Source organism: Scyliorhinus torazame, chromosome 11, assembly GCF_047496885.1.
Source record: "Scyliorhinus torazame isolate Kashiwa2021f chromosome 11, sScyTor2.1, whole genome shotgun sequence".
Lineage (NCBI taxonomy): Eukaryota > Metazoa > Chordata > Chondrichthyes > Carcharhiniformes > Scyliorhinidae > Scyliorhinus > Scyliorhinus torazame.
The window spans coordinates 9,770,135-9,795,985 of NC_092717.1; the positions used below are offsets into that span (position 1 = coordinate 9,770,135).

General features: G+C 46.2%; 1 protein-coding gene across 4 annotated transcripts in view; it reads left to right on the top strand.

Annotated features, from left to right (window-relative positions):
* tbc1d31 (TBC1 domain family, member 31) overlaps positions 1-25,622 on the top strand; it is a 47,731-nt gene extending 22,109 nt beyond the window's left edge. For 2 of the 4 annotated variants that reach the window (XM_072466923.1, XM_072466926.1), the window contains 12 exons: positions 1,204-1,337; positions 1,444-1,577; positions 2,499-2,678; positions 10,519-10,751; positions 11,783-11,935; positions 13,060-13,195; positions 14,233-14,325; positions 15,079-15,219; positions 15,962-16,156; positions 20,083-20,224; positions 22,536-22,661; positions 25,246-25,622. In XM_072466923.1, coding sequence (XP_072323024.1) covers positions 1,204-1,337; positions 1,444-1,577; positions 2,499-2,678; positions 10,519-10,751; positions 11,783-11,935; positions 13,060-13,195; positions 14,233-14,325; positions 15,079-15,219; positions 15,962-16,156; positions 20,083-20,224; positions 22,536-22,661; positions 25,246-25,397 — 1,819 coding nt within the window. In that variant the 3' untranslated portion in view covers positions 25,398-25,622. The remainder of the gene's footprint in view (positions 1-1,203; positions 1,338-1,443; positions 1,578-2,498; positions 2,679-10,518; positions 10,752-11,782; positions 11,936-13,059; positions 13,196-14,232; positions 14,326-15,078; positions 15,220-15,961; positions 16,157-20,082; positions 20,225-22,535; positions 22,662-25,245) is intronic. The other 2 variants (XM_072466924.1, XM_072466925.1) reach the window with 2 other exon arrangements.
* Positions 25,623-25,851: the final 229 nt, after the last annotated feature.

Below are 25,851 nucleotides of genomic sequence, written 5' to 3' on the forward strand. Positions count from 1 at the left end.
CAGTTCCTCAATCAGGCATTTGAACAAGGGACTGCCCTATGAGGTGATTTGCCGGGTGGGCTTCAGAAGGCAAGGGAGAGCCATGCAACTCATTAAATCTCTGAACCCCCACTAAATTCCAGTTGGTTCAGGGATAATTGGTGTGTGGGAGCTCATTAATGACAGCGCATACTAATGATGTTTTGAGGAAAACAGGCACACAAGAGCTTTCAAGGTGATCACCAAGAGACAACTACACTTTGGGCACAAACTTAGAAGAGAAGTTATTCATGAAGGCCCCGCCTTCTCAACCTTGCTCCTCGCCTGAGATGTGGTGACCCTCAGGTTAAATCACCACCAGTCAGCTCTCCCCCTCCGAGGGGAAAGCAGCCGATGGTCACCTGGACTATGGCAACTTTACGTTTTACTTAGAAGAGAAAAACTGGAAGCTCTGGTTGTGACTCTCTCTTTGCTCTGCTACCCTCAATTTTACCAAAGGAGAAAATATACCAGCAGTTTAAGAAACAGAACAGGTATATAATTTGAGAACAACACAAAGATGTTGGCTGTTATAAAGAACATGAATGTTGGAGAGCCATGATCGGCAACATTGTAAAAAGAAGAATTGATAGCCCAGTGGGTGGGATTCACACAATGGGCCCTTCCTGCCCCCAATTTAATTGGCAACATTTTTCCTAATGCCAGGAATCCATTGCAGTGCTCCCATCTAATTCTTCCAACACCCCCCCCCCCCCCCCCTGCAATCGCGCTCCCTCCGGCAAGCTCGATTAAATTCTGCCTGAGTCTCAAAAGGGACTAATTATACCTATCCTGGAGACGCTTTTCATTTTGTCCTTATGGTTAGATGCAATAAAACGTAAAATGTTTGAAATGCTTACCTGTCTAAATTGAGTCGCTGTGATCATTTATATAATCAGTGTCTGGAGGAAATTTGATTTGTTTTCAAAACTAAATGTGGGAGCGGTTGAGCTTCAGAAAACGTAGATCTAATGAAAAGGGAAATAAAATTATGTCTTTAGTAATGTATTGTGGCTGTTTTATTGCAGAAAAGAGAGACGTGTGACCGTTTGAAATTTGGCATTCTTACATTTGTCCTGATGCGTGCAAGTTGAAAAGCTTTGGCAACACTTTTCTCTTTTCTGCACATTTCACTTTCAGTGTGTGACTTTCAGTAAGTGACTATGCGTCTGTTTTATTCTTTAGGGTTTTGTCAGCAATGGCTCACTGGTCAGTCATCTTTTCTGAGGTCTCTTACCTTCCACTACTTGCATTTCCATTCGTCAAACTCTTTCAAAACAACCAGTTGATTGGGTTCGAAGTTGTTGCCACCATAATAAGTAAGTAAGAGTTGGTTAGTGTGCGGGGGGGGGGGGGGGGGGGGGGGTTTACTATCGAGGATAAATGCACTGTGGATATAATCTTTCAACTTTACCTATTTTCTAGTAAACTGGTGTCAACACTGGTTTGAGTACTTCCCAAATCCTCCAATAAATATCCTCAGTGTGGTTGAGAATATCCTGGCTCACCATGACAAAGAACTGCTGCAGCATTTGGTGAAATACAACATAACTTCACAGGTAGCAAGCGAACCTGCATTCTATTGCTAAACAACTTCTTTCACTGTGACCGTGTGTTGAAGATGCTATAAGATAATTAATGGGGGAGCAGGGCATTCCTAATTCAGGCATAGCGTATCTGACCATAGAATGAAGCTCCATTACCAAGTCGCCCTAATCACCAACCCTGGGAGAACCTGCTATGGCACCAGAGTGACATTCCAACAGCAGCCATTCCTCTAACCTCCAGAATGAGACTGCAATTTAGTGTTAAAAACAGTCATTTTATTTCTTTACGGCGAAGTCCTTTCATTGTGAAGCCGTAGCTGACCCTGTCCAATTTAATTTCACTGTGTCCTTAAAGACGTCGGAAGGAAACTTTAAAAAAAATAAATTTAGAGTAGCCAATTAATTGTTTTCCAATTAAGGGGCAATTTAGCATGGCCAATCCACCTACTCTGCACATCTTTGGGTTGTGGGGGCGAGACCCACGCAGACACGGGGAGAATGTGCAAACTCCACACGGACAGTGACCAGGAGCCGGGATCGAACCCAGTGCTAACCACTGCGCCACCATGCCACCCCGAAGGGAAACTTTCATCCTGTAACTCTAGATTTGTTTCAACCACAGGTTGCTAATTCGCTGCACGACCCAATACTAAATACAATGATCAAGTTTTCAGCTTATTGCTGAGTGTTCCTTTCATTTTTAATCTCACAAGTCACTGCACATGGTGTTATCTGTAATGTACTGTGCTGATTGTGAATGGGGTCAAAAAATTCTGAAATCTGCCTTGACCCCAGAAGAGCACTATCTAGCTTCGCTATGTATTTAATCCCAAATCTTATTAACCTTTTTTTTTGTTGGTTATTTTAAGAAATGTTAATGATTTTTCAGTTATTTTCTTTTTGTTTAACATTCCTCTATCTTGCTTCTGCTAGTTATATGCCTGGCCTCTTATGGAAACTCTCTTCTCAGAGGTGCTAACAAGAGAGGAGTGGCTCAAACTATTTGATAATGTTTTCTCCAATCATCCGTCCTACCTGCTGGTGGCAGTAGCAGCCTATTTAATTTGTTCACGAACTCCTTTGCTCCAGTGCAATATTAAAGAAGACCTTGAGGTGAGGAAAAAAAAGTTAAAATCGTGCTTAATGTTAATTATGGAGGAATGCTCTTTTCATAGTAATAAAGATAAGCGTTGCTATTTGTAGTATGTTTACTTCAACAGAACAGTTCATTAATGTTTTTTAAATTCTTACAATGTGTGTGGTTTTTTTTTAAATGTGATCTATCAGTGAGGCAGTCAATCTTTTCTCTCTTTCCTCTGTTTTCTTTTTCACATTTAGGCCCAACTATTCATATCTTCTCTGGTTCTCTGGTAACAATCACCCCTGGAGCTCCATCCCAGGTTGCTTTCTGTATTCTTTCATGGGCTGTGAGTGTCACTGGCAAGAACAGCATTCGTTTCCCATCCTTGATTGAGGGCAGTTAAGAGTCAGCCGTTTGCTGGAGGCCAGGGCAGGACATTAGATGGGTTTTAACAACAATCAGCGATAGTTTAATGGTCAGCATTACTGAGATTATCTTTATATTCCAGACTTGTTAATTGAATTTAAATTCCACCAGCTGCTAGGGTAGGATTTGAACACAGAGCATTAGCCTGGGCCTCTGGATTACTGATTCAGTGGCATTATGCCACCTCTCACTACCCGATATTTATCTATATGATGGTTTAGCCGAGGAATGTGAGGATAATATTGCTTTTGTTTTGCTCATATATGCCTTCAATCCCTCTGAAAATTGAGCATGACGAGGTGGTGCCAGATGTAAATGCTTCAGCTAATTTACCTCACAGCACATAAATATACAGTATTGTGTTTGCTTATTTCAATTTGTACAACTTGTCCTTGAACAATAGTACAAAATAATGTAGTTCTTACACTTCACTGCAACATAGGGTCATGCTGCCTGACTTTAAAAGCTTCTTAACTACCTGTTTCAAGCACCAGTGTTTCAGTTTCAAAACTAAAACTGCATGTGTCTCTTGAAATAATTTTAACCAAATCACTCAACAGAAATGAATATGGTGTATTAAGGCAGAATGGCCATTTTGCACCTTGCCCAATTTTACACTGCTTTAAAGTCAGTGCAGTGTAAAATAGGGTATGGTGTGAATTATGTGCCTAATCCAAATCTGAACTTTCACTATTCTTAACTTGGGTTAAGTTCAAACGTCCCCTCCGTCTCAGCATTCACAGCTAGAAAGGTGATCAGGGAGAGTTCCCTGTGAATTGTTTATTGATTGCTGAAACAGGCTGATAAGTTGCTTATTATTTACAGTCTGTGGGAAAACACCATCTAGAATATTCCACTAGTATCTTGCATCCCTTTCACATCACTGCTTTAAAACCCCAATTAACTCTTTTCCAAATCCTGGGCGCGATGCTCCGAGGTGCCCCGGTTGGGAGAATCGCAGGCCGCGCCATTATATCGCGCGACACCGTCCTGCCATTCTCCCAACCGCCGAGAACGGCCCCGTCCCTCTGCGCCACGCCAGCCGGAGAATCGGGCGAGACACTCAACGGCGATTCTCCGGTACCCCCGCTATTCTCCGGCCCGGATGGGCCGAGCGGCCGCTCCGACACAACAGGTTCCCGCCGGCGCCATCCACACCTGGACGCTACCAGCGGGAACTGTGCGGGAACGCTGGGGGTGGGGTGGGGGGGTTCCTTCACCGAGGAGGGGCCTCCGATGGGGTCTGGCCAGTGATCGGGGCCCACCGATCGGCGGGCCGACCTTTCTAAAGGAGGACCTCCTTTCCTCCGCCGCCCCGCAAGATCCATCCGCCATCTTCTTGCGGGGAGGACGGCAACCGCGCATGCATGGGTGACTTCATGTTTCGACTCCAGCCGCGTCATTTACGCGGCGCCACTTTTTACACGGCGCCAAGGCCCAGTGCGTCTAAAATACGCGACCCCGCTCCCAGCCCCCCCCGAGAGTGGGAGAATAGGGGGCTGGGAGCGGGCTCCGATGCCAGAGTGAAACACTCCGGTTTTCACTCCGCCGTCGGGACTTTGTCTCCCTTTGGGAGAATCGCGCCCCTGTCTCTGGGGAAAAATTATGTCCCAAAAAATCCCGAAATGTGACAACCACCCACCAAGTCGCTTTATCCCAGACCACTGCTGGTATATTTCTCATCTAAATACCAAGCAGAGATGCTTACATTTTTTCGTCATGCCCTGTCCTGCAGCATACATCTTATAAGTGATCTGCATTCTTCAATAGCCCAAGAGTCCTGGTTATCCAGTGCAAGAATTTTTGTTTTTTAACCTTTCTCTCTAGCACATGACTGAGAATTCCTGTATTTAAAAACTATGAACAGCTATGGGCAGCACGGTGGCGCAGTGGGTAGCAGGTTCGATCCCAGCTCTGGGTCACTGACCATGTGGAGTTTGTACATTCTCCCCATGTTTGCATGGGTTTCACCCCCACAACCCAAAGATGTGAAGGGTAGATGGATTGGCCACTCTAAATTGCCCGTTAATTGGGGAAAAGAATAATTGGATTCTCTAAACTTATTTTTAAAAAAAAAACAATTTATTTTTAAAAAAACTATAAACAGCTACACATTGAACTTCCGGGTGTGGCGATGACCAGCTAAGTCGCACGTTTCGGCACCTCCCGTTTTAACAGACTTTTGGGCTCTTATCGGGAGCCTCAAAGGCAATTTTCGAAGGGTAAACCCACTGTGAGGCGACATAGAAGGGAGTCCCCCCGGATGTGAATGGACAGAAGAGATAATAGTGGCCAGGTTGCAGAGGATCCTCTGGAGCAGCGGCAAAGAAGGGAAGTGAGAAGCAAGATGGCGGTGGATGGAGGCCAGTTGGTATGGGGCCTGGAACAGCAGGAGTTCCTCCGGCGATGTGTGGAGGAGCTCAAGAAGGAGGTGCTGGTGCCGATGCTGCAGGCGATTGAGGGGTTAAAGGAGGCGCAGAAGACCCAAGAGATGGAGCTTCGTGGAGTGAAGGCAAAAGCTGCCGAGAATGAGGACGAGATACAGGGCTTGGTGGTGAAGACGGAGACGCACGAGGCACTACATAAGAGGTGTATGGAGAGACTGGAAGCCCTGGAAAATAGCTCGAGGAGGAAGAACTTAAGAATCTTGGGTCTTCCCGAAGGGGCAGAGGGAGCCGACGTTGGGGCGTATGTGAGCACGATGCTTCATACCTTAATGGGAGCTGAGGCCCCGACGGGCCCCCTGGAAGTGGAGGGAGGGGTATCGAGTCCTCGTGAGAAGCCCAAAGGCAGGAGAAATACCTCGTGCAATAGTGGTGAGGTTCCACCGCTACGAGGACAGGGAGATGATCCTGAGATGGGCGAAAAAGACACTGAGCAGCAGGTGGGAGAATGCGGTGATCCGCGTGTATCAAGATTTAAATCCCCCATCTATCCTTCCCAGGACGAACCTATGGTTGTTCCTTATCGGGGACCACGCTGAGGCACCCGTCACTCCCTTATGTCGTCTCCACTACCGGTTGAGTTGTATTCGGCTCTGTGGGACTGGATGGGCCCAGACCTGCTGGAAGTGTACGAGAGTATGCTTCTGGAAGGCAGCATGTCAGAGTCCATGAGGAAAGGCATCATCACCCTCATCTACAAGCAGAAGGGGGAAAGGGAAGAAATTCGAAATTGGCGACCCATTTCACTGTTGAATGTGGACTACAAAATTCTAGCAAAGGTCATCGCCAATCGGGTCAGGTCTGCTCTGGAGTCGGTGATCCACCCTGACCAGACCTGTGCTGTACCCGGCAGGAAGATCTCTGATAGCCTTGCGCTACTCAGGGATACGATCGCCTACGTGCAGGACAGGGGGGTGGACACTTGCCTCATCAGCCTAGACCAGGAGAAGGCTTTTGACAGAATATCGCACACCTACATGATGGATGTGCTCTCCAAAATGGGGTTTGGGGAGGGAATTCGCAATTGGATCAAACTGCTCTACACAAACATCTATAGCGCAGTCTCAATCAATGGGTGGGAATCAGAAAAGTTCCAGATCAAATCTGGAGTCAGGCAGGGCTGCCCTCTCTCCTCTGCCCTTTTTGTGTGCTGCATAGAACCTTTTGCCGAGTCCATCAGGAGGGATCCGGGCATAAGAGGAGTGACGATCCCAGGCAGTGGAGGCATGCAAGTCAAGGCCTCCCTGTACATGGACGACGTTGCCGTCTTCTGCTCGGATCCTGCGTCTGTACGCAGGCTCTTGACCACCTGCGACCAGTTTGAACTGGCCTCGGGAGCCAAGGTAAACCGTGGCAAGAGCGAGGCCATGTTCTTTGGGAACTGGGCCGACCGGTCCTTTGTCCCCTTCACTGTCAGGTCAGATTACCTGAAGGTGCTGGGGATATGGTTCGGAGCTGCTGGGGCGTGCACCAAAAGCTGGGAGGAGCGCATAGGAAAGGTAAGACAGAAACTGGGCTGGTGGGAGCAACGCTCCCTCTCCATTGCGGGCAAAACCCTGGTCATCAGGTGTGAGGTACTCTCGGTGCTACTGTACGTGGCGCAGGTCTGGCCCATAACCCGACCCTACGCCACAGCAGTCACCCGGGCCATCTTCAAATTTATCTGGCGATCCAAGATGGACCGTGTCCGAAGGGACACCATGTACAAACCTCTGGAGAAGGGAGGGCGGAACGTACCCAACGCCTCCCTCATCCTGCTGGCCACCTTTGTGTCCAGCTGCATCAAGCTGTGCGTGGACCCCCAGTATGCAAACACCAAGTGTCACTACATACTGAGGTTCTACCTGTCCCCGGTGTTGCGAAGGATGGGCCTGGCCTCATTGCCGCGGAACGCTCCAAGTAGTTGGACCGTACCGTACCACCTGTCCTTTGTGGAAAAGTTTTTGAAGGAAAACACCTTTGACCACAAGGCAATGAAGCAGTGGTCAGCACGTAATGTCCTCGAGGCCCTCAGGGAAAAGGAGACCGTGGAGGACGTTGGATGGTTCCCTGAGCAGACTGCCAGAGTCATCTGGCAGAACGCCTCATCACCAGAACTTTCAAACAAGCACCAAGACCTAGCTTGGCTGGTGGTGAGAAGGGCCCTCCCTGTCAGATTCTTCATGCACACCCGAAGGCTCTGCACCAATGCACGCTGCCCTCGGAGTGGCTGTGGGGGAAATGAGACGGTCACACACCTCCTTGTGGAATGTGCCTTTGCAAAGAAGGTCTGGAGAGAGATGCAGTGGTATTTGTCAAGGTTTATCCCAAACAGATCTGTGACACAGGACTCTGTGCTCTACGGACTGTTTCCAGGGACACACACCGAGACAAATATCAACTGCTGCTGGAAGGTCATCAACTCGGTAAAAGACGCTCTTTGGTCTGCCCGAAACTTGCTGATCTTCCAGTGCAAAGAATTGTCCTCGACCGAGTGTTGCAGACTGGCACATTCCAAGGTCCAGGACTACGTGCTGAGGGACGCACTCAAGCTTGGGGCAGCTGCCGCCAAGGCGCAATGGGGAAAGACCACTGTGTAAAGTCTTTCCAGCAAATGTACACCGAGGGGCGCGTAACAGTGTAAAGCCCCTCGGTCGGGGCAACCAACACTCCAATGTATAAAACAAACATGCCACTGTAAATATTTCAGAAGGAATTGTAATGTAAAGAGTGATATGTGTACGACAATATCAAAAGTGAATGAAAGAAAGTCAAGGCAACATGTAACCCTGCCGGAAATGTACAGTCAAGACAATTTGAAATGTTTCTGTAATGCTCATGATAAATTTTTATGAATAAAGTATATTTTTTTGAAAAAAAAAAAAAAAAAATGCGTGTACCAGTCGGTGTATTTCCGCGGGGTTTCCGTTCTCCGCGCCGACCCTGGACAATATGGCGGAGCCCTACAGGGGCCCGGCGTGGAGGAAAGAAGGCCCCCACGGAACCAGCCCGCCTGCACCGTGCTCTTTCCCCCCCCCCCCCCTCCTCCTCTCAGGGCGGCCCCCGCATGCTTACCTGCCAGGTCCCGCCGTATGTGAGGCGAGACTGGGCAAAACCTGACGGCCACTCGGCCCATTGGGGCCCGGAGAATTGCTGGAGGGGCCGCTGTCAACGGCCCCTGACCGGCGTGGTGGGAAACCCGCCGGTCCCCGAATAGTTGCGCCGGAGAATAGGGCAGCCGGCAGCAGGGTGGGATTTGCGCCTCCCCCGGGGATTCTCTGACCCGGCGCAGGGTCGGAGAATCCCGGCCATGGTCTTTAACGCCAGAAAAACTGGCGTCAAAAGGCCACAGATTCACAGCCTTGCAGGAGGCGAGGAGGCAGCTGCCGTGGAACTTGCAGCTCCAGCTGCTGGTACGGCCCCCTGCACTTACGGGTCAGAGGCCGCGCATGCGCACTGCGGCGGCCTCCCGCGTCCGCACCATGCTCCATGGCGGACTCAGATTGTGGAGCTGGACCTCGGAAAGATCGGCCGCTCGCACAACCCGGACCACCCGCACAAAAAAAGCCCAGTCCCGAATGAGGCCCCCCTCCGTTCGACACGCCCCCTACTGTGCCGCCATGTGGGTATCACGGATGGTGGGAGCATGAGAGGTCCACGCCGTCGGGAATTCGGCCGGTTGAGGACAGAGAATAGTGGGGCGGCCCTCAGTAATGGCCTCAGGTGGTGGATAATTGGCGCGGAGTACTCCCGGTGTACGCCGTTTTTTGGTGGGGGGGGGGGAGAATCGCTGAACCGGCGCCGGTCCCAATTTCATGCGGGAAACTGGATTCTCCGCCCCATCGCCGAACGTGATTTTGGCATCGGTGTGTGGAGAACGCAGCCCGACATCTCTGACAGTGCAGCATTCTCTCAATACTGCAATGGGATTGTCAACCTCGGTTGTTGTGCTCATGTCCTGGACGGCACACAGCCATACCTGACCCAAGGCAAGAAGGCCTTGCATTCCATTGAATATTGCCGTGTAAATTTTAATATACCTATGGTGATAGTCAGTTTGGTACCTGAATACATTTCATAACTGAAAACAATTAGTCCCATTAGCATTAATATATGTGAGATTAAAAGAGTAAATTGAGTGGTTCTGCAGCATCTCATCCTGTTGTCATAAGAACATAATAAATAGGGGCAGGAGTAGTGAAAAAATGTTCTCCATCTCAGTCTTAAATGGCTGACCCCTTATCCTGACACTATGTCCCCTAGTTCTAGAGTCTCCAGCCAGGGAAGGACAGCACCTCAGCATCTAACTTCTCAGCCGTCTTAGAATTTTGTATGTTTCAATGAGATCACCTCCTATCAATGTTCTATCCAAGCTGCACAGCGACACAGCCCTGCACAGGCTGTGTACAAGTTGTCCCTTTTAAGTTGCTGTGCAAATTAATTTAAAGGGACTACACACATTGCCAGGTGCCCTCCCCTCACCCGCCAAAAAAAATAGAGGGTACATTGCCCCTCATTCTTCTAAATTCCAAAGAGTATAGTCCCATTCTACTCTATCTATCCTCAGAGGACAGCCCTGTCATCCCAGAAATCAACCTAGTTCATAATTTAAACCACATAGAATTCATATGTCATATTAACATTGCCAATGGGATCCAGAAATCGCAGCTGTTGAAAATAAGTCCTGTACAGGGACAGAGCAGATAATCAGCCGGGATCTATTTGATCCCAAGTGTGCAGACCCAGCAGGTGTTCCGAGAGAGGAAATCGGAAAGAGGAATTGTAGTGAAATGTGGGACTATTTGAGGACTGATACTTTCACCAAAAGCAGAAAGGAATTCTCTGTGTTAATGACCTGCAGCCCTACTATTATGATTTTGCAAAGTAATGCTGTTTTAGCCCAAAAATGTTTTGATTGTAATCCTATGTAAAATGGCTGCGTTTGATATGCGTGGGGGGAGAGACGAAATGATGGAAGTTATATGTTATCTGAAAAATTCAAACAATCTTTTATCTGACGTAGCATTTCTTCCATCACCGTAACAACCTGGACCTCAGTGCCGTGATCAAAGAAGCATACCACCTCATGGATACCACACCTGAGGACATCCACCCCAAGCGCATGTTGGATGACTTTGTACCATTAACCAAAGGACAGTATCCAATATTTAACAAATATCCAAAGTTTGTTGCTGACTACCAGACAAAAGAACGAGAGAGAATCTGGCATGAGGAGTTGGAATATTTAAAAGAAAGGTAAACATAAAGTGGCGATTAGAAGTTTTGTTTTCTCCACATTTCTTTTATTACAGGTAAATGTAGACTCTAGATTTGTACATTTCCAATGCAGATTTAGCATTGGTACGAAAACAATTTCAGTTTCACGTGGACACTAAACCTGTGTGGTGTTTCACTGTTAATGCTTTCCTCCAGAGAACATAATACTCATCTCAGTTTGGCCTTGTCTGCATTCAGGCTGCATTGTGTTGTAGCTGCAACATTGATGTAAACTGAACCTACCGTGCTGTGATGTTATAGTTGTCCACTGATGGCTTTTTTGGGGGTGGAGGAAAGAGTTTTGAGTTTACCACTCCCCTTAGTGCGATGAAGTGCTTCCTGCCATCACCCCTGATGCTAATTGTAAGGTTATGCCCCCCTTGCTCTGTACACTCCTATCCCCTGATAAATTCAGGCTTATATCAGTGCTTAGAAGACGTTAAGATGCCAGGTGGCCTAGGCTAGCCTTGAGTGTAAATGTTTAAACAACAATTCTAACTGATGCTTAAGATGGTTACAAGACTGCACAGGTTGTAGATTGATGGATTTTTGTTGGGTTGGGGTGTTAAGGGTTTCTAAACCAAAGTGGGTAAATAGAATTAAAATGTATATTAGCTACGATCTAATCGGGGCGGCTCGTGGCGCAGTGATTAACCCTGGGACTACGGCGCTGAGGACTCCGGTTCGAATTCCGGCCCTGGATCACTCTCCGTTTGCACATTCTCCCTGTTTCTGCGTGGTTCTCACCCCCACAACCCAAAGATGTGCAGGTTAGGTGGATTGCCACGCTAAATTGCCCCTTGATTAGAAAAAAACAATTGGGTATTCTAAATTTATTTTTAAAAAGCGGAATTGTGGAATAGGCTCAAGCGGCCTTCTCCTGTTCCTATGCAAATGGACGAGCTCTCATTTTTTTGCACAATTACTTGGTAATTGGTTCTTCTGCTAAAGGTCCAGCTGAAACATTGTGCTAACTGACTCATTTATTTTTGCTCTGGTGGCCTGCTCAGGCAGTTAGCACACGGACTGCACGCTGAAAGTGTCAAGAGGCAGGCGGAGAATGCAGCCTGGTACCGGCAGCAGCAGTTACTCCAAGAAGCTGAGGAGCAGAGGAGAAAGATTCTCCTTGAAGAGGAACAAAAACTTGTAGAACAGAGAGTAAGGTAATCTACACCAGTGTTCTTACTTTGGAATAGCTCACGTTATTGTAAATACAGCCATGATATGGAATAGTAATTGTTGGAAAACCTATCCCCGGTGTATTTTATGTTTGGTCTGTCACATGTCTACCTACCCGAAATTCTCACTGCAATTGATGCACTTGATAGTGTGCCATAATAGTTGGATTATCTGCCACCTGTGTATATATTTTAATCCAGTTTGCATACTGCTTTTATTCAGGTGCTATCACAAGGGTTGCTGCATGTTCTGTATTCTTATTTACAGTGGAAATACTTTTGGAATTCTTGACTCTTGAGAAGGTCAAATTTGAACTGAGGGGAAGGATGGAGGGGTTCTACAACTCATTATTCATTATGCACTTTTGAGAATTGTATTACATCGAACATTGGGGGGGGGGGTAACTGTATGTGTTAATGGTGACTATGGGTGATTCCTGATTCCTTTTTGTTATTTGTTTATGTTAACATGCGGGCTGCTGTTTGGGGGTTTGGTAGGTGGATGGGATTGTTGTTATTGATATGGGGATTGACACTGCATTCGTTACTAATTATTGTTTATTGTTGGTGGGTGTAAATTTGGGAGAAAATGTGAAAAAGGAGAATAAAAATATTTATTTTAAAAAAAAAAAAGACTCCAGAAGAATTTTACCCAGCTTTTCTTTAATCGTAGCATACGATCTTTTATCTGCACCTGAAAAGATAGAGAGATTTAAATTCTCAGCTGATAGACAGCGCCTCCACCAGTGCAGCACTATCTCCATACTGCGCTGGGAGTGTAAGACTCAAATTTGTACTCAAGTCCCTAAAGTGGGGCTTGGACCAACAACCTTCTGACTCAAGCGGCAAGAGTGCTACCCACTGAGCCACGGCTGTCACTTGACTCGGCCATTTAGCCTATTGATATTACTAATACCCCACTGGTTACAATAAGGATGAAATCAAGCTCTTACATTTGTTCATTGATGAAAGTAAATGGACAAATTAGTATTGATGGTAAGTAACTCAAAGGTCCATTTTAAATGCAATTCTAAACATTAATCTGTTGCAAATTATAGGAACCTAGGCAGCATTTTTCCTTTATTTAATATTATATTCCTTCCCTTAAGACTTGCGGCTATGAAGCGTGAATTGAAGGTAAAAGAACTTCAAGTCTTGGATGCAGCACACAGGCGCTTCCTGAAGCATCAGCAGGAACAACAGAAATCTGAATTAAGGAGGCTTGATGATGAGATTGATAGGAAGGTCCGTGTGATTACTTTTACATTCATTTCAGTTAACATTCATTTGTGTGCGAAACTTGACCTAGTACATTTTGTTAGTCTGTCTTTATAAAGTCTTGTTTTCCAACATTATGACTATTCGCTCCATTTTCTAACTTCCAACTTTCCGAGAATTTCCTGGGTAGGTTGCCACCTTGCTCCCAAGCCTTTGCTGCTCGATGAACCAGCTACGAGAAGGTATATTTTATTCCCCCCACAGATTTGAATACAAATGTAAAGATTGGTTGGTCTGGCTGTTCATAGTCTGCACACAATGAATAACTCTCTGTGGTTTTATTACCAAAGTCCAGCTACAAAAGCTAGTTACAATTTTTTATAAACTTACAAATATTCAAAATATCATCCTTGTCTTCAACTCCCTCCCTGACCTCACCCTCCTTATCTCTTTAACCTCCTCCACCCCACAACCCTCCCAAGATACTGTGTTTCGCCAAATGCGGCTTCTTAATCATTATTGATTGTTATTGCTTAGCCATTATTGACTCTGCCTTCAGCTGCCAAGACTCTACCCTCTGGAATTCTCTCCCTAAACTTCCCTACCTCTCCTTTTGGGGTACATCTCTTTTCTCCTTTTGGGGTACTCCCAAAAAGCTTTTTTTGATCAAACGTTTGCTCACCTATCATAATATATCCTTATGTGGCTCATTTATCATATTTTATTTCATACTCTCCTTGAAACAGTTTATTATATTTTAAAGCACTATACAAATACAAGCTGTGTGGTCCCACTTCGACTTTTCCCTTTGTAAACATAGTGATATTCTGCATAGAGAAAGAATTTGTTGCAGTGTTATTGTGTATTATACTTTCCCAACTTATCTTGAATTGTGCATTTCTGCCCACACCGTTCATCAATTTATCAAACAGATCAAAGAGTACTATTTATTAACCTGCTTCCAGTAGCTGCCCCCCTCCCCACCTAACCAAACTCCTGTTGTTTCATGTGTGTTGGTGCTGGTGTTTTATTGAAATATAAAACGTCTCATATTTTGATTTCAGGTTGTTCTCCGAAGTAGGGAAACTGCTGCCTTAATTCAGGACATTGATGTCAGAAATATGGAACTGGAGATGCAAAAGAAGATATTTGAGCAAGTATGCAAATATTCATATTTACCATATTCACTGTCTCAAATATGAGCACAGCAAAGAAGCTAAATTTTAGTCCTTCATTATTGATTTAAAACATTTTTTTAAAAAGCTTAATTGGTAAAAAGTTGAATGACCATTCTCTGGTTACGTTCAACTGAATAAATTGTATTTATAAAATATTTGCTCAATTCAGACCTTGCATAAGAGCACTTAATTACAGGTTTATCAGCTCATATGTCTGTACTTACTGTAGGTTGCGTTTATCCTTGGAAGCATGTCTCACCTTAAAAAGATGCCAAGAAGTGTATGCATTCTTTTTTTTAATTTAGAGTACACAATTCCTTTTTTTCAATTAAGTGGCAATTTAGCATGACCAATACACCTGTTAAGGGGCAATTTAGCGTGGCCAATCCACCTACTGTGCACATCTTTGGGTTTGTAGGGGTGAGACCCACGCAGACACGGGGAGAATGTGCCAACTCCACATTGAAAATGATCCGGGCCGGGATCGAACCGGGTCCTCGGTGCCGTGAGGTCGCAGTGCTAATCACTGCGGCACCGTGCTGCCCCTAAATAATGTATGCATTCTTGCAGCCTAAGTCACTTCTCAAATATTCAAAAGCTCATCCGTGTTCTGTGCACCGTATGGCGTGCATACACTCTGCGGTTTAGCTGTCTCTGGTTTCACTGAAACTAAAACATAAATCGTAGAAATTATTAAAAAAACAACTCCATTTTATTGTAATACAATTTCAGCAACTTGCCAAGGAGCAGGAGGCCGTGACCCGGGGTGTGAAAGGACACTTAGACATCAATTGGATCAAGGCAGATGTTGAAGAACAGAAGTTTAAGAGGATGCTGGAGATGGACCAAGTTCCCGATGTTGAGGATTATGAGGTACATTGTGTGGCGTTCCCTGTAGTAATGATGGTTTGCTATTGCCGTTCAGGTTCTTCCCCCAATTTTATTATACAGCAAATACTAAAATCAAACACATTTCTCACGATTGAGAGCTGCACCTTTGTGCATCACTTGTATCTTTCAATATGATGCTCATCTCAGGAGGCTGCCCACCAAATTCATCTGTCCTGTCCAATAGGCAGTAAAATGCCATGTGGCAAATCGCAGTGTTTACCTGAAATAATGACATCTTTCAATGCAGTATTTACTTTGCAGAAGTATACACAATGATCAGCTTAATTTACTATAAAGTGTCCGAATGAGCAATCGTATGGGTTATGGCAGCTGTTTTGTCACTGTCTAGGGATAACCCACCCTATCAAATAGTATGAACGTGGTTACAGCCATGGCATCGCAGTCCGTCAGACTGTTAATTGGTCTGGAAATCCTTCCACTACTTTACCAGTATGAGGAGTGAAAAGAAGAATAAAATTAAGTCAATTTTCTGTACGCCAGAGATTTTATTTTATTTTGCATAAAGCTGAGCTTTGTGTTAATAAACATTTTTAGTTAGTGGGCTAGTTGGGCATGGGGACAAAACTACAATGGAAATTCAGTTTCTCTCGTCTATCGGTATTTGACTAACATGCAAGAAGCGTGTCGTTTTAAGGTACTTAAAACCTACAGAGAATGTATATACTCTTTCTCATTATTATAAATTTGTTTCATTACTGGCCAGAATACTGAAGGGGATCCAGCCAAAGATGATCAGCTGTCTCCCAATGTGAGTTGGCAAACGCAGATGCTGAACAAGCAAAGGATGTACAATTTGGATCAGGAAAAATGCCAAGAGGAGTTGGCACACCTTGCCAGTGAGAACAGAGAAAGGGAGACCAGGCTGTTGCAGGCAATGGACGAAGTTGAAGGCAAACGGGTAAGTAATGTTAAGTGTGAAAGTGGAGCATATTTGTAATATGGTCTTTCTATTCACCAATGCTTTAACTATAAATGTGCCGTCTCCACCCCACCCCAACCTCTTCGGCAAATGACTAAGAGTTGATACTGTCTGAATCAGTCCATGAAGGTATTTATATTGTAGATGGAACTGTTACATTTATCCAGGCATCATTTTAATATAGATATTTTTATTTTGTGTTAATGATTCCAACTACATTTGTGATGCAGATGTGTATATACAACTACAATGAGCCACATGATAAACATACTAGAATTTCTATAATCATGCAGCTCGCATGCAAATCCTGACACTAGTAGCTGGTCCCCAACTCAATAGATTGTGCTTCCATGGGTTATGTGCACTGGAAAAGTACATATCTCAATTATATTAGCAACAGAGGTGCAGGAGTAAGCCATTCAGCCCATCGAGCCTGTTCCGCCATTCAATATGGCCAGGGCCGATCATCCACCCTCAATGCCTTTTGTCCACACTGTCCCCATATCTCTAAGTCATTGGTATTTAGAAATCTATCAATCTCTACTTTGCACAGTAGCACAGTCGTTAGCACTGTTGCTTCACAGCGCCAGGGATCCAGGTTCGATTCCCGGCTGGGTCACTGTCTGTGAGGAGTCTGCACGTTCTCCCTGTGTCTGCATGGGTTTCCTCCGGGTGCTCCGGTTTCCTCCCACAAGTCCTGAAAGACGTGTTGTTAGGTAATTTGGACATTCTGAATTCTCCCTCAGTGTACCCAAACAGGCGCCGGAGAGTGGCGACTGGGGGATTTTCACAGTAACTTCATTGCAGTGTTAATGTAAGCCTACTTGTGACACTAATAAAGATTATTATTAAATGATAATGACTGAGCTTTCACAGCCCTCTGGTCTCTCATGCCTAAGAGAATTGGTTTATTTTACACATACAAAACAAGCGGCAAGGGGTTTCACAATGTCTGCCATTTTGCATTCATGCAATAAAAGAGGGATAAGGGAAAGAAAAGGAGTTTAGGACAAAGACCATCTTAAAATAAGAATTATGGAGCGTGATTCTCCGGACCCCCCCCCCCAGCCGAGTCGGAGAATCGCTGGGGGGGCGAGGATTCTGCGGCCTCGAGTGGCCTTCCGTTTTCGGGCAGTCCTGTCAGCGTGGATTAGACCAGGTCCGTACCGGTGGGACACGTCTTTGAGGGCGGCCTGCGGAGTCCTCGGGGGGGGGGGGGGGGGGGAGCGCGGGGGGATCCGGCCCCGGGGGGGGGGGGGGGGGGGGGGGGGCACGATGGCCTGGCCCGCTGATCTGCAGGTGGGCCTGTGCCGTGGGGGCACTCTTTCCCTCCGCGCCGGCCTCTGTAAAGCTCCGCCATGGCCGGCGCGGAGAAGAACCCCCCTGCGCATGCGCCAACTCACGCCATTCGGCGGAGGCCCTTCAGCGCCGGCTGACGGGAGGACCTTCGGCGCCGGTTGGCGCGGCGCCAACCACTCCAGCGCCAGCCTAGCCCACAGAGGTGCGGAGGATTTGGACATTCTGAATTCTCCTTCTATGTACCCGAACTGCATGGAGCTAATGCTGTCCATGATATCACTCCGTGCTAGTGGTGCTTCCAAGCCCCATTTTCTGTCCACTCCCACGACTGGTATGTCCAGTCCATCGAGGAATCGTTGCATCCCCGACTCCCCTGGGGGTTCTGAGGTGTACAGCCCTTGGTAGAAGGCCTCAAAGATTTTGTTACCTTTTCTGGGTCTGTTTCTAATGTGCCTCTGTTGTCCCCGATTTGTGGCAGCCTGCTTTATATTACAATAATCCTGGGGACTTCAATGTGCAGGTGGTCTGGGAAAATCAGTTTGGAAGTATATTTCAAGGAAAGGAATTTGTGGAATGTCTACAAGATTTTTTTTGGAGCAGCTTGTGGTAGGGCCCACTAAGGAACAGGCAATTCAGGATTTGGTGATGTGTAATGCGGCAGACTTGATAAGGGAACTGGGTGCCTTTAAGACAGAGATAGATAGGTTCTTGATTAATAAAGGGATCAGGGGTTATGGGGAGAAGGCAGGAGAATGGGGATGAGAAAAATATCAGCCATGTATTTCCTCTATCTCTGTCTTAAAGACACTCAGTGATTTGGCCTCCACAGCCTTATGTGCCAAAGAGTTCCACAAATTCACCACCCTCTAGCTGAAGAAATTCCTCCTCATCTCTGTTTTAAAGGATTGTCCCTTTAGTCTGAGATTGTGCCCTCTACTTCTAGTTTTTCCTACTAGTGGAAACATCCTCTCCACATCCACTATATCCAGGCTTCGCAGTATCCTGTAAGTTTCAATAAGATCACCCCTCATCCATCTAAACTCCAACGAGTACAGACCCAGAGTCCTGAACCGTTCCTCATACACAAGCTCTTCATTCCAGGGATCATTCTTGTGAATCTCCTCACATCCACTATCTCCATAACTGCCACTTTCAACAGACCATAGAATATCAGTTCCCGGGGACTTTTCAACCTTCAGTCGCGTTCATTTCTCCAAATACAGCTTTCTTGCTAAGTTCCTCTAAAGAAGAGCCATATAGACTTGAAACATTAACTCTGGGCATGATTTAACTAAATGGGGACAAAGTCCCATAGTGAGCGCGTTTAACCCCGTGTTTCCCAATGTTCGAAGCACCGAGAACACAACGCTAATGAACGTCACTCAGGTTAGATACGGGGCCTCAGTGGGGAATACGCGGCCAAGGCCGCACATAGCCCCATTTTCTCATGACATAATACTTGACCTAAATGATATAACTGAAATAGCCTGTTCTCTAGTCGGTTCCTGAACATTGTGCTCTAAAAGAACATCCCCAACACACTCCAGAACTCATGCGTTACACTCTATATGCAGGTTAAAGTCATCCATGATTTCTGTATTATGCATGCTCCAAGTTTGTCTAATCTCCTGATTAATATCATGCCCCACACTACCACTATGTTTTGTATTTTATAAACAACTCCTACCAATGTTTGCTGCCCCTTGCTGTGTCTTTGCTCCACTCAGATTCCATATTTTGATCTTCCGATCTGTGATCCCCCTCCTTAGTAATGTACTGATCCCATCCCTGATTATCAGTACAACACCACCTCCTTTTCCCTTGTGCCTGTCCTTCCTGTTTCTGTTTAATCAGGGGCAGCACGGTAGCATTGTGGATAGCACAATTGCTTCACAGCTCCAGGGCCCCAGGTTCGATTCCGGCTTGGGTCACTGTCTGTGCGGAGTCTGCACATCCTCCCCGTGTGTGCGTGGGTTTCCTCCGGGTGCTCCGGTTTCCTCCCACAGTCCAAAGATGTGCAGGTTAGGTGGATTGGCCATGATAAATTGCCCTAAGTGTCCAAAATTGCCCTTAGTGTTGGGTGGGGTTACTGGGTTATGGGGATAGGGTGGAGGTGTTGACCTTGGGTAGGGTGCTCTTTCCAAGAGCCGGTGCAGACTCGATGGGCAGAATGGCCTCCTTCTGCACTGTAAATCCTATGATAAATGCCCACCCTATGGCACCAATTCTTCAGCCACGTGTTCAATCGCTCAAACCTTCCTATGCTCACTAACACGTGGCACTGGGAGTAATCCTGAGATCACTGCTCGAGGTCGTGCTTTTTCATTTCCTTCCTAACTCCCTAAAATCAGCTTTCAGGGCCTTGCCCCATTCATTCCATCCCATCCGTATAGATACCTTTGTGCACATTAAATACATCAAGGGATGGGGACGGTGGAGGACAAGTGCTGCTGATGTAGAAGATCAGCCATGATCTCATTGAGTGGCATCGAAGGGCTTAATGGCCTACACCTGTTTCTTATGCCCACCGTTTTGTGGATAGGGAGGGGATTCAATTTAATTTTGGTGTAACTCTAAAGCCTCTTTAATTTTGTTTCCTTGTGCAGTGGGATGAGGTTGTTGAAAGGCATGTTGAACTAAAAGCATCACAGCAAGAGAGGGCTGCCGCCGATGCTCTGAGACCTCTATTGTTGGATGAAAGGAGTCAAGCACTGGAACATGGTGATGATCTGTACAAAAATGTATTTGGTAAACATGCAAACCGTTTCTCAATGTTGTCAGAGACATAATTAAACAGATGACTGGTTCGTTGGCACTTGAAGGAGAAAGTTTAACGCTTCAAATATTAAATCTTCAGCCAAGCTGGTGTAAAACCCATTAAAAGGACTGAGGAATTAAGGCATGTAGTTGTGGGGGAAATCTCAAACTGGTTCAGTACTTTGGTGTTTAATATTTAGATCTTTGCGAAGCATGGCAAGCTGGCTTGACAGTCAATGCGTCTGTAATGCAAAGGCAATCAGCCAAATGTGAATCCTGTGTCGTGTAAAAATCCAGCCGGAAATAAGGAAGGTTCTATTTTTGTAGCACATTTAAGCTAAAGAATTTCAGTTGGTAAACGATTCCTTTTTTAAAAAAAACATTTTATTGAAGGCATTTTCACTGCCTCAGGGTGCCAAGGACCCGGGTTCGATCCCAGCCCCGGGTCACTGTCCGTGTGATGTTTGCACAGTAAGAAGTCTTACAACACCAGATTAAAGTCCAACAGGTTTGTTTTGAATCACTAGCTTTCGGAGCGCAGCTCCTTCCTCACTTGTCCTGTCGGTTTGTCTGTTTGGGCTGCAGGGGTTTGGGTTAATAACTAGAAAACGGCGGATGTTTGTTGGACAGTGGCTCCTTCCATGGATCGATTTCCCCTCACCCCCATGTCACTCCCGGTAACTAGCCAAGCAACTAGCGGTGCCTCCCACTTGAGGCCGCCACCTGCCACCCTTCATCCGCAATTCCCCAAGAACATTAAAACACACTTGCCACTCTGCACCCACCACAGTAAATTCAGCAGTCCACCCGACGTACACAACCCACATTGGCATCTCCAAAGTTCAGTATCCTCGCACATCTCCCAGTCCGTGGTGTCTCATAAATTCACTCGCCTCCTCCGGCGTATCAAAATAGAATTCTCGATTCTGGTGTGTGACACACAGACGAGCAGGATACAAGTTTCACTACTTGTAGAAGGTTGACGTGATCCAATTGAAGCCGGCACAATGCTTGGCCAACTCCGCACCCAAGTCATGGTAAGTCCTCAGCACGTTTCCTTCCCAGGTGCACTTTCTCATCTCCTTGTCCACCTCAGAATCTTCTCCTTATTGAGAAAACGAGGCAACCGCACTACCATCACCCTCGGCTGCTCCCCCGCCTTCGGCCTTCTCCTCAACGCCCTGTGCACTCGATCCACCTCTGAGAGAGTCAAAGATCCCCTCCCTCACCAACTTCTCAAACATATACGCCATGTACTTTGTGGCCTGCATTCCCTCAATCCCTTCAGGCAGCCCCACAATCCAGAGATTCTGTCTCCTGGAACGATTCTTTGGGTCCTCCACTTTCTCCCTCAGCCACTTCTGGCCCTCTGCCACGAGCATCATCTCTGCCTCCAACGAGGCCAGACGGTCCTAATGTTCCATCACCGGCTTCTCCTGGAGCGCCAAACTCTGCACCTCCAACCTCTGCTCCACTCTTATGTTTCTGCTGCTGGAACGTAACATTCAAGAAGCCCACCAGTTGCTCAATAGACCACTTGGCGGGCAACGACACCCCAGAGCCCTCCACCATCTTTGCCTCTGTCGCACTTCGAAAAACCTCCCGGCCAGACTGCTGCCTTATGCTCATTGCACTCCTTGTCTGATGCGTAATAAACCTGCCCCACCGGAGGAGCACTTCTACCTCAGTACTCATGCACCTCACACCAGTAAACAACCCCTAACTCGGGTGAAAAAGGACAAAATATTGCTGTCTCGAACGGGAGCCACCAAATGTGCGACCGCTCTCCATGGCTGCCATTGGAAGTTGGAAATGATTCCTTTTGACAAAAGAGCAGTCAAAGCACTCCCTGATCAAAATGATAAGCTGATCTTTCTTTATCTTCTATAAGCTTCTGAGTTTAGCGAGACTCTTCAGTGACTGAGAAAGACCAAGTAATGAACAGTAGGCAGAGGAGGAGCCCTGTCATTCTGAGAGTTTGAATCATACCGCACCGAAAGAGGCTATTCACTCCAAAATGCCAGTCCATCTGTACCCCTGGAGCCAGCAAAGCTCAGTAAAGTTCTGTTGATGTCTAGAATAAGAGTTGTCCTAGTGGGACAGACAAGGGGTGGAAGAGTGGGGTGGAATTAAATAACTTGAAGAAATGAATGAGAAACAAAGGGAACTCCTTTGTGTTTTTCAAAACAGGACACTTGATTACTGAGCAACATTCTTGTTCCTCGTGTGAAGTTAATACAGTACTGCTACAAAACTTAATTCAGTTGAAATAGTATGAGTTTCCCATTTTTACCTTCCCTAGTGAGTCTCCGTGACGCAAGCACTAAATGTCCAACAGAACAAAGAAGGGATCCATTACACGGCAGTGGAGAACAAATTCCTGGCAGTCTCTGTTTGAACAATGTGTCTTTGGACTCCTCTGTTCAACGTAAGTGTGTGTTAGAAAGTTGTTATTCTTCAGTAGTGAGCCCAAAGGCAGGTCCAGCTGACAGCACCTTGGGTTGGGCAAGGACGCAAGTCCCAAATCCAGCCAGGACAGGGGTCAGGGATTGAACCCCGTGCTTTCGGCACAAATCAGATCCACACCAGCAGTCCAGCTAACTGAGCGTACCGCGACTGTGACCATCAGTGACTTGAGTCCGAATGAAAGGTCGGCGACTTGAAAGATTAACTCTTCCTCTCCCGTGGAGGCTACCGGAGCTGAATGTTTCTGGCATTTTTTATAATATTTCTGTTTTCTATCCCTTAGCTAATTTTGTATTTCTGCCTCTCTTTATTCCATGGGCTTCAGTTTTGCTAACAAGCCTAATCTGTGGCACTTATTAAATGCCTTGGCTTTCCATTGTCCCTGCGATTCCAAGTTGCTGTTAGTTTTCACCTGGAGTATTGTGTTTTTTACCTAAAAAGTGAACCCACCATTGACGAACTGGCCTGTAATTGCCAAATTTATCCTACTCCCCTTATTTTTTTTAACAGTTGTGTAATTGAACTTTAGCCTGTTTCTTTTACTATATGTTCCATACTCAAGTTGCATCTGGTCTCAAATTCCGCCATACGCCTGCTTTCTAAAGGCATCATTTCACCTGCTGTGATCCTGTCACTCAGGATTCTTGCACAATGCTGATTCCTACCGTCAGCTTGAAGTGAGCATCATTGTACAGACAAATTTTATTGAAATTTTATTCATGCCTACAGTAAGAGTACAGAGAGTAGACTGGTGCAGCACAATCGTTTTGGACAGCTTGTCGTGCTCTGACTTGTGAGCATGCTGCAGCAGCACACGGTTTATGGAGCTCTTCCAAAACTCTGCTGCCCGTGTCCTAACTCACACCAAGTTCCATTCACCCGTCATCCCTGTGCTCGCTGACCTACACAAGCTCCTGGTCAAACAATGTCTCAATTTTAAAGTTCTCATTCTTGGTGTGACATTTAATGCCCCCCACACAACGTGATGAATTTAACATATTGGGGGGGCATTTAATCAGATGGGAGAGTGACAGGTTGGGATTCCACCATCTTCCCCCTTGCTGAATAAGTCCATGGTGGGTAAGCTTGTGGGTGGCCTTCCTGCCCGCTGCTGGTTATGCCCACTTAAGGGCCTCATCCCACTGTCGCTGGCCATTTATAAATTGATGCGAGGGAAAGTGTTCATAGAAACTAGTGGCTTCTTGTGGACATCCAAACCCTTCATGGAAATTGGAGGTGGGCATTAAAAATGGCCTAAATGGCTCGCACCCAGTGAATCTGTTTTTAGACTGGGCGAGGCCTGGACTCGCCAGCAAACCCCCATTTGCTGATATTGTATACCTTGTGTTGTCAAAACGGGCTCCTTTACCTGTGCACCACAGCAACTAACTGAGGCAGATACCCCTCTATTTTAATATATTTTATCAATTCTTTTACATGTGGAGTACACAAACATAAAAGATGATCCTCCTCCCCTTTTGCAAATGCTAAGTTTTTTAAAATAATTTTTTGTTTGATACAGACTTCCTGTTTGTTTTTTCAGATCTGGACTTGCTGCATTTAACAGCGTTTTTCTAATATCCAGGCCAGCTCAAATCCTAGCATAAAGACTTGCATTTATACAGCAACCACTTCCAGGCAGCCCAAAGTGTTTTACAACCAACAAAGTACTTTGAGGTGTCCGCACTGTTTGTCTGATAAGTGTTATTGTCCTTCACTTTTTTTTTAATTCGAAGATTAGGACGCTCCATCTGTTTTGAGTGTTGTACATTTTATCGAAGGTTCTCCTGCAAAGAGAGAAAACCATGGCCTGAATTTTTCAGATGGCTGGGTCTCTCTTCCCAACATTATCGGTGTTGCACAGCCATTTCACGCTTGAATGAGCGCTAAGTGGCTGCAGGCGGGACTTCCGCTCCTTACTGGGGAGGAGGTGCTGCCCTCGGAAGCTGCCGGTCAATTCGAGTGGCCAACAGCTCTCCAGTCCCTGCGGCAACAAGAGTTGCAGTGCACTGAGGAATTGCAGGAGGTCGTCTGAGACTGTCTCCCACCAGAGGCCAAGGTAAGTTCAAGGGGTGCCAGGGTGTGGAAGACCTGAAAGGGCACAAAGGGAGTGATCCAGGTTCTTGGGAGAGAGGCCGTTGTGGAGGGCACCAGACCGTAAGAGGACACGGGGCATTGGGGGTTCCTGATGGAGGCACCCCTCCCCCTCCGTCCTGCCTGAGATCTAAGTCTGTTGATTTTCCGGCTTCCCCCATGCAAACTCGACAGCCTAAATATTGAGGGTGGGCAGGAATTGGCCTGTAACTGGCCAATTATTAAGGGCCTCATTGGGGAAGGGCATGCTTCCTGCCTGAAGCTTTGCCCGCCTCGGTGTAAAATTGCAGTGTGGTCTGAGTGGGTGGGAACACGAGAGAATCCTGGTCTTTTAATTTCTCGCTCCCCGTAACAATCCCCTCCCGAAAAACCTGCCGGCGGGGAAGTGTGAAATTCTGGCTCATCAAACTGAGTTGTTGACCCTTCTCTAATACTGTGTTTTCTCGCTCTAGTATCTTTAGACAGAGGAAGAACTGACCTAGAAAGCAAGGAGCGTGAATTACTGACTGGAGTACGAGAACTAAGACAAAAACTCACAACGCGGGCTCGTCAAAGATATTCAACCAGCTCCCTGACAGACGGGGTGACATCTATTCATTATTAAATAAAGTCTGTCAAAATGCAATATTTATTCTATATTATTACTAATATATTAATATATGTTAGTAGTTAACTTTTGGTGTGATACTTTTTGATCAGATTGATATGAAATCAAGTTTTAATTTTTGTAGTTATGTACAGAGTGGTTAAGATGTGCATATCATGATTCTGTTTTTAAAAATTGCTGCTATTGTACAGAGTCGGCAATAAAACCGCAGGGAATTTTTAAGGTTGTTGAAGTTTGCTCATTTGTAAAGGTACTGTGTTCTCATGCCTGTGAAATTAAAGCTTTAATCCTTTCGTCCTACTCTGGAGGATTGCAGTGAGACGTGCTCGGTTGCTGCAGTTTAGGGATCAGCCGGGTGAATCATCCTTTGGGCAAGTGAGATTTATGGTAGTAGTGAATGAATTAGGCTTGGACCCCAGGACTTTACTTGTCAGCTGAACGGTGGCTCCAA